The sequence below is a fragment of the Sceloporus undulatus genome, chromosome 1, assembly GCF_019175285.1.
Source record: "Sceloporus undulatus isolate JIND9_A2432 ecotype Alabama chromosome 1, SceUnd_v1.1, whole genome shotgun sequence".
NCBI lineage: Eukaryota > Metazoa > Chordata > Lepidosauria > Squamata > Phrynosomatidae > Sceloporus > Sceloporus undulatus.
This window is the reverse complement of record NC_056522.1, coordinates 246,703,629-246,711,754: the sequence shown is the minus strand read 5'-3', so window position 1 is coordinate 246,711,754 and position 8,126 is coordinate 246,703,629. Positions and strand designations below refer to the sequence as shown.

The following is an 8,126-nucleotide window of genomic DNA, read 5'->3' as shown; positions in this document are numbered from 1 at the left end:
TTGGATTTCCTGCATGGCAGGGGGTTGGACTGGATGGCCCTAGTGGTCTCTTCCAACTCTACGATTCTATGATTCTATGGAATGATAGCCTATTCTCAGCCTCATTGCCAACTCTGATTCAAATTGAGTCCCAAAGACTCAATACCAGGAATATCCAATAGCCTTGTAAACTACACCTGTTCAAAACACACATTCCTTGACTCTGAGGGACAGCAACACAATGAACACAATGAAGCCAAGAAGCTGCATCCCTGCCTGCTCTCAACTGTAATTTGGATATACCTTTAAGATAAGCTTTTGAATATTTCCCAACTGAGCATCTGTCCAATCTAAGTGTACATTTTCATCTTTTAACACTCACTAACAACATCAACTGCTTGAAAAATGGCTCTAGAGCACCTCTTTTTGCAGAATTTGGCTCATAAATTAACCAGGTGACACTACATTTGTTGCATTTTTTATGAGCAAGAAGTGCCAAGAAGTTGGATTGTAAACCAATATAAAAATTCCATATCTTTGCTTATTGCATTTGCCAGAGATTTGTGGCTTTCTGCCACAAAATAAATCAATTCCTTTTAAGTGAAATATATTTTATATAGAGGTGTTGAGCTGTGAAGATTTTTTGTTTAACCAACACAATACTATTCCTGTTAGGAGCATATCACTTTTATTACACCAATTTCTATCCTTATGGATCCCGGACCAATTTATATACCATCTTTTTGAACACTGTGAAGTTCAATTAATTATTATAAAACAGAAACAGAGCTCTAAACATTATATTTGGCTTGTAATATTAATACAAGCATAGGGCATTTTTAGGAGGGAAAAATCAGCATGTAAAAAAGAATAATCTTAAACATTCCTTTTATCTACCAGTTCTCATTTGCCATTCCCCCTCTTCCAGCAGTTAGGATCCATGGTTCAAAAGAAGATTGACAAGGGACATCTGTGGTAAGTATTCTTAGATCCTGGAAAGACTAAGACCTTACATCCTAGCCTTCTGTCTTTAGCCTGCAGGGACGTTTTGGAGGAACATATGTGCTTCTATGATGTGTGGCTCCCTTCTATCCTCAACTTCCTACCCAGTCTAGTTGTCTTCTCGGCTGAAAAAAATATTGCTTTACCAAGTGGAGGCACATGTACCATGACCAATGGGGTGAATGACCTCATGTATCTTTCCTATTAGTAAATTTAGCTATTCCTACATATTGACAATGGTGGGGAGGGGGCGCAGAGGGGTGGGACAGGGAGAGTATGGTAATACAGAATAGAAATGTACATTAATGGTTGCCATAATTCTCCCTTTTGTTCCAATCCCTGAAGGTTAAGAGGAAGAGCAAAGCAAAGCTACACTCACTTCTTTTCACCCTGTTCACTCCCTAGTCTCACGTCTACATACAAATAGCAAAGTCACAAATAATCTTGACATGAAACATTAAGGCACTTTCTGCAATTAGGAAGATTTGGATAATATGTCATGTTAAAGCACAGAACACGGGGGGGGGGGGGGAGAGCGATGTGCAGAAAAATACAATTATTACAGCTGCTTTTCTCATTCAATAGCTTAATAACTAGTAAAATCGCCTTAGGGGCTATGGAAAGGACCTGTGAAATTCAGCTGCTTTGTGAAGGTGGGTGATTAATAATGAAACAAAACTGAATGACCCTTACAGCTTCTATTAAGAAGACATTTAGGACAAAAGCAAGATGTTGTCCAAGACCTGAAGGTCAAACCTAATTTACAAAAATACAACAATGGCAGTGAGAACTCATTCTGTTCCTATGTCCTCCCTACTCATTCTCAGATGCTACTCAATTATATGCCACATGATTCTACCTATACCTACATACACACCAAGCATTTTTAAAAAGGCATGTAACAATTGTGTGTGTATATGTGTGTCATGTGCCTTCAAGTCATTTCTGACATATGGTGACCCTAAGGTGAACCTATCACAGGGTTATACACCTGTAACAATTACAGGTGAATAAGTCCACAAGGTTTACACAGGAACTCCAGGGCCACATTTATTCCAGAAAGGGACAGCAAGGTGTGGCTCCCATCATCTTTCATCATTGCCTAATCTGGCTAGGGCTGACAGCAACTATAGTCCAACATCATCTGGAGGACCACACAGTCATCACTCCTGCAACCTCAGATGATTATCCATCAGTTCTGTCTGGAAGTACCAAGCTCCCACTGGACACAATCACTTTTAAATGGAAGAAGATACACTTTATACTAAATTAGATCCTTAACCACCTAGGTCAGTGTCATCTTGCAGGAGAGGCAGCATCTTGCCAAGGCCTCAGGCCGAGGTCTGCCCCATCCCTGTTGCTCAAATGGTACTTTTTCAACTGCTGGGAAACAAATCTAGGATCTTAACACATTCAAAGCACGTGCTCTGTCAAGAAGCTATGGCCAATTGCTGCTGTGGAAGATCTGCTCTTTCAAAGGGCAAAACCTCAATAAGAGGAGATGGTAAATGGAATGGTTTTGCTTCCCCATGATCTATGCAGAGCACAGAATGCTTCCCAGCATGCATTCAGTACTATTATTTCCAAAGAATAATTCCCTTGTTCCCACTTTGCCAGGAATAGCCCACAATTACCTGCTTAGCATCACAGTAGCGGAGCCCAAAGGCATGGAATTGAGAGAAGAAGGATGGCCTGACAGCTGCCATCTGTGTATACAGCTCAGCCGGGCGTGACATGGCAGGAGTTCCTGATAGCAAGATCACTCGTTTGGCAGCCTGCAAGAGTGAAAATGTTGTAGGTTAGTTCTATGGCCACCATCCCAAACAGAAATGAGGAAACAAAATCTAGTTCCAAAAACTGTGGACATTGCTGACTGAGTTCAGCTAATGCAGTGGAATGGGGGTGGGTGAAAAGGGAGATGTGTGAGCTGAGAAAAGCCTTGTTCACATATCTCTTAAAACCGCCACCAGCTCACTAGGTGGCAGCTTGCTAAACCTCTCTGTCTCTGCCTCTGTATCCAGTACCATTGACCATAAGATAAAGAGCACTCTCTGGCAAGGGGCACCTTTGACAACATCTTCCATAAACCCTTTTGCTATGTAGCCAAGTTAGACTAAAAAGGCTGATAATGTTTGAAGTACTTACAATGGTTGCCAATACTGGCTGAAATTAGAGTTTTATTATGGCTTTTATTTTTAATCAGAGCTTCAAAACACTGTACAGGTTGAATCTCCCTTAACTGGAATATTCCAAAATCCAAAACTTTCCACATAAGTGGCTGACATAATGACACCTTTGTTTTCTGACAGTTCAATGTACAAACTTTGTTTCGTGCACAACATTATTAAAAATATTGTGTATAAAATTACGTCCAGGCTATGTGTATAAGGTGTATACAACATATACAGTACAGTAAATGAATTTCATGTTTAGAGTGGGGTCTCATCTCTCAAGATATGTCATTATGTATATGCAAATATTCCAAAATTAAAAAAACAAAACAAAATCTGGTCTCAAGCATTTTGGATAAGGGAGACTCAAACTGTAGTCAAAAATATTGGCTGGCATCTTGTTAGTAATTAATGATGCCATAAACCTGCCTTATGACATTCAGTCACTGCCTAGGTCAGAATTATTTCCCCAAAATGTGACAGGAACCAGCAGGGACCACTAGGGGTCATTGGGAGGTCCCTGCAGATGACATCCTTGCAGAGTGTCCAGCTAAAGTAAAGTAGGTGGGTACAGCCCTGATTGCTCTGCAATAACCTGGATATGGCCAAATTGGGGCTAGCTGTGAGGCTCTTACAGTAGATTGGTGGATGAGACATTGTTACAGAGATATAGCTATGTGAAACACTTTTCAAGACTGTGGATTTTTTAAAAAGAAAACATCATCAAACTAGATACTGAAAAAGAAGCATACTGTACTTTGAAGCCACTTGGTAGACATTCATTTTGCAGCTCTGAAAAAGGGCAGAAAACACAGCTATTTGTTTTTGCCCCTAGCTCACTACAGACAATACAATCAACAAAGGTCAAGCCACCAAGCTCATTTTGGTACCCCCTTCATCTTGGTAACTGGGACAATTGACTATTTTATCCATCCCAAGGCCAACCTTGTCCTACAGGGATAATGTGTTACTGACCTGCATTTTGAGTGTCAATGTTATAAGGAACATCACATGCTCTAAGAACTCACAATGAAAACAGAGTGATCTGAAGCATTTTAAAGAGAAAAAGATTTATTGTTTCATAAGCATTGATGACTAGAGCCATCTTCACCAGATTAATGTGTAACATTCACATACAGCAGGTATATGCATGGATCAAAAGGTGAGGGGCTTAAATTGAGCCAAACAACTATGAAAATGCAACTGAACTATCTGTGGCAAGTTTTTGCAGAGTTTAAAAATCAACTAACTATTCACAGCAGCAATAACGGTGATAATATAATTGTCCCTATTGTGTTATTTTAGTTGACACCTGTGATGATATAGGGAACCATTGCTTTGACTAAGCCTAAATAATGAAGCAGACAACTAAAATCTGGTGTTCTAATTAAACAGTCTCATGGTGGAATTTGAGGCGCTTTACAGACCGCCCATTTGGGGCGGCCTGTACCCGCCCCTTTCCCCGATGGATTGAGGCCTCATCTGCCACAGCGGCAGCCCTGAGGTCCCAATCCGCCGCTTTTCCAGGCCGCGGGGAAGCGGCAAAAGGCCGCTTCCCACAGCCTGGAAAGGGGTGTCCTTGGGGCTTCAAGTCCCAAGAACACCCCGACACAGTGGGGAAAGGGAGAAAGGGGCCACTCGGCCCCTTTCTCCTTTGTGTTGCTGGCGCAGCCGTGTAAAGGCTGCGCCAGCGACACAAAACCCAGAAGGAACTCCAAAATGAAGCTCCTTCCGGTGCTGTAGAAAGGGCGCCACAGGCGCCCTTCTGCGACGCCAGGATGTAACATCCACGCCGCTCTGTTTGGAGGCGGCGCGGCCGTGATGTCATAATGGTGGCGCCCATGTAGAATGGGCGCCACCATTTTGTATGTACCCTGTACATACTAGGGTTGGGGGCGCCTGAAAGAGACGTTCCCAGGCAACCCTAGTACATATGGAGTACGTACTAGGGTGCCCATCTATAAAGGGCCTGACATTCCTTTTATGAAGAATGACAGCGTTCTCAGGTCAGCAGCACATTGTCTTGGAAGAGTGAACTGTTCTCCCATTGATTTCCAAATGGCAATTTCCATGTCCAGTTATTCTGTGGACAAATAATAGACTCGTCCCTCCACATTTGCTGGGGTTAGGGTCACAGGATCCCTGTGAATGTGGAAAAACCGCAAATAACAAAAACACTATGTTTTTTACCTGAGAGAACATCTCTCTAGGAATCTCTAGGTACTCCAGTGCAACTCTGTGGTCAACATCTGACACCAACCACAGAATTGCGCTGAAGGAGCTACAAGTGCCTAGTGGAGTGTTCTCTCTGGGAATCTCAAGGTCCTTCAGTGTGAATTTTGGTTAAAGTTGACCACAGAGTTGCGCTGGAGGACCTAAATATTCCTAGAGATAACATATTAATAAAATCCATGAATAATCAAATTCGTAAGTCAAAGCCGCAAATGTGGACAGATGAGTGTAATTGTTTTTGTCCTACATGGAAATAAGAGGGGCAGTTCTGACAGGTCAGGCATTATCATATTTTAAGATACAGTGAAGAGAAAATGTAGGTTGGACAGCGAAAACAAATGAAGAAAATGCAGCCCTGTGCCCAAGAAAACGGGAGAAAAACTGAGGCTGAGTGTCTTTTCTACTCATGCTTTAGATTCAGATGACCCCACCAAGAGATGGTAATTATGCTGGAGGACCACTGAAACAGTGACATAGATTTTAATTGGAAACTCAAAGCAAATGATTGCTCTAGCAAGACTGTGCCACTAGCAAAGGTAATGCTGCCATTAGTGCCACTGACACAATCCCTGCAAGAGCAAAATCTGATTATGGTAAAAGAAAATATGGAAAAAGCTACTTCAGAGAAAGAATTCAAGAATGATACTTTACAATGCCAAACCAACTATACAATATTCTGACATTTTCCACTGGATATCCAACCGCTCCAAAATGCAAAAGGATGGTTGAGGAACACATTAGGAAATAAACATCACAGCACATGCAAAAATGCCTTATTTTCATGCAATGATTTACTGGGTTTTTAAATGATTTTTACAGCAGGTGACCTACAGTGTGGCTGTCTGACTTGCTTTGCATGATGGCTATTATTTAAATGCACATTGTGCTGGGTACACAATTATAGCCATCCTTCCAATCCCTTCTTATTCTCTCCTTGTCAGCTGCTTAACATTTAAAGTGTGTGTTGCCCTGTCTGACACAAAATGGAAATACTGGGTGGTAATTTAAATGTAGAAGACTTTGCTTCTTGAGAAAGACAGAGCTGGGACCAGTGGGGAGACTGTCTATATTTTTTCAAGTTTTCATTTCTGGCATAAAATAGCATTGGAATGCATGCCAATTCTAACTGTGCAATAAGCCTAAGGTTAGACTATTAACCAAGTATCACTGCTGCAAATAATTTGAAATATATTCATCGCTACACACACAGTATTCAAATCCAAAAGTGAACTGATTCAAAGTGAGAAAGCTTCAACTTCACATGATTGCAGACATTCCAGAGTTAGAAAAATAAGAGTATCACAAGATCCTAAGACACAAGAAGAAATAAAGAGAAGATGACCTTGACAACTAGAAGATATTCACAACTCTATTACTTCAAAGCAAAATGATTCCTACACAAAGCAGAATGTGTTTTTTTAAAAGATACCCCTAAGCTTCCATTCACTAAAGATAATAAAATCAATTCTTTCCTTGCTAGGCAATTCAGCACATATTAAGTTTTCAGCCTCTCTGTTTTGAGACAATTAAAAAATAAAAAGTTTTTTTGCTTTCTGCCGGAGGGCAATGTACAAAAAGAATATTACAGTGGAAGATAATCGTAATCCTGAATGTTATCAGGATATACTGGAAAGCTGTACAATTTTGCACAAGAGTAGGGTAACATGGCTTGGACTGATGCCCAACATCCTCATACATGTTTCATTAACTGACTGGAAATGTTTTTGAAAAATATAGCTCTCTAACCATTAAGTTCATGATGCCTGATGGGCTCTCTACCTGCCAACATAATGATTATGGGATAAATATGTTCTGAATCACTTCTGGTATCCAGGATATTTTTTCCTATACTGACCTAGGCTGCATCCGCACTGTCGAAATAATCCAGGTTGATATCATTTTAACTGCCACGGTTCAATACTACAGAATCTGGGATTTGTAGTTTGTTGTGGCACCAGAGCTCTCTGACAGAGAAGGCTGAATGTCTCAGAAACCTACATTTCCCAGAATTTCAGAGCACTGAGCCATGACAATTAAAGTAGTGTCGACCTGGATTATTTCTGCAGTGCAGATGTAGCCCTAGTCTGCCAATCCCTTAGAATTCCTCTATTCACTGAGGACCATCTTCTTGCTTTGAGTCAGACTTTTTGCAAAGAAAAACATCAAAAATTGGCTTTGGAAAAATAGTTATTTCATTAAAGGAAACTCTCCTCCATGAAAAATGTATTTAAAATTCACAATTTTATTTCAAAAGGAATTTTTCATTTGAAGCCAGTGTGAATTTTATTTAACTTTTGAATGAAGCAGTCCGGCCAGAGAGAGGAGAAGGAGAGGAGCTGCTTGGCAGCCATTTTGAGACCGTGTGCTTGAAACCGTGTGCTCGTTGCTGAAGGGGAGGAGCTTCTGTGAGTCACATCTGTGAGTCACAAGGGGGCGGAGCGCGCGAATTTTAGTACACTGGTGCCTCGGGATACGAAATGATCGGGTTACGAAATTTTCGGGATACGAAAGGAATTGCGGAACGAATTAATTTCGTAACCCGAGGTAGCAGTGTAGTTCTTTAACTCAACAACCCTGCTCAAGTGGCATCAGGTTAGAATCAGATGTTGAAACAGAACCTTCCCTTTAAGTGTAACATAACAGCCAGTACATTCCTTTAAAGAAGTATTCCCAGTAGATTGACCGTTATATTCATTACTAAAGACTTTGCAGTATGGACAACGAGGGATCTGCTGCAGTCAC

General features: G+C 41.0%; 1 protein-coding gene across 4 annotated transcripts in view; it reads right to left on the bottom strand.

The window, feature by feature from the left end:
* The window catches only part of SMARCAL1 (SWI/SNF related, matrix associated, actin dependent regulator of chromatin, subfamily a like 1), a 55,488-nt gene that overhangs the window by 12,506 nt on the left and 34,856 nt on the right, over positions 1 to 8,126 (bottom strand). For all 4 annotated transcript variants that reach the window (XR_006101086.1, XM_042443824.1, XM_042443814.1 and 1 more), the window contains exon 10: positions 2,616 to 2,756. Coding sequence is in view for 3 of the 4 variants with exons in the window: in XM_042443824.1 (XP_042299758.1) it covers positions 2,616 to 2,756 (141 nt within the window). In the remaining variant the exon portion in view is untranslated. The remainder of the gene's footprint in view (positions 1 to 2,615; positions 2,757 to 8,126) is intronic.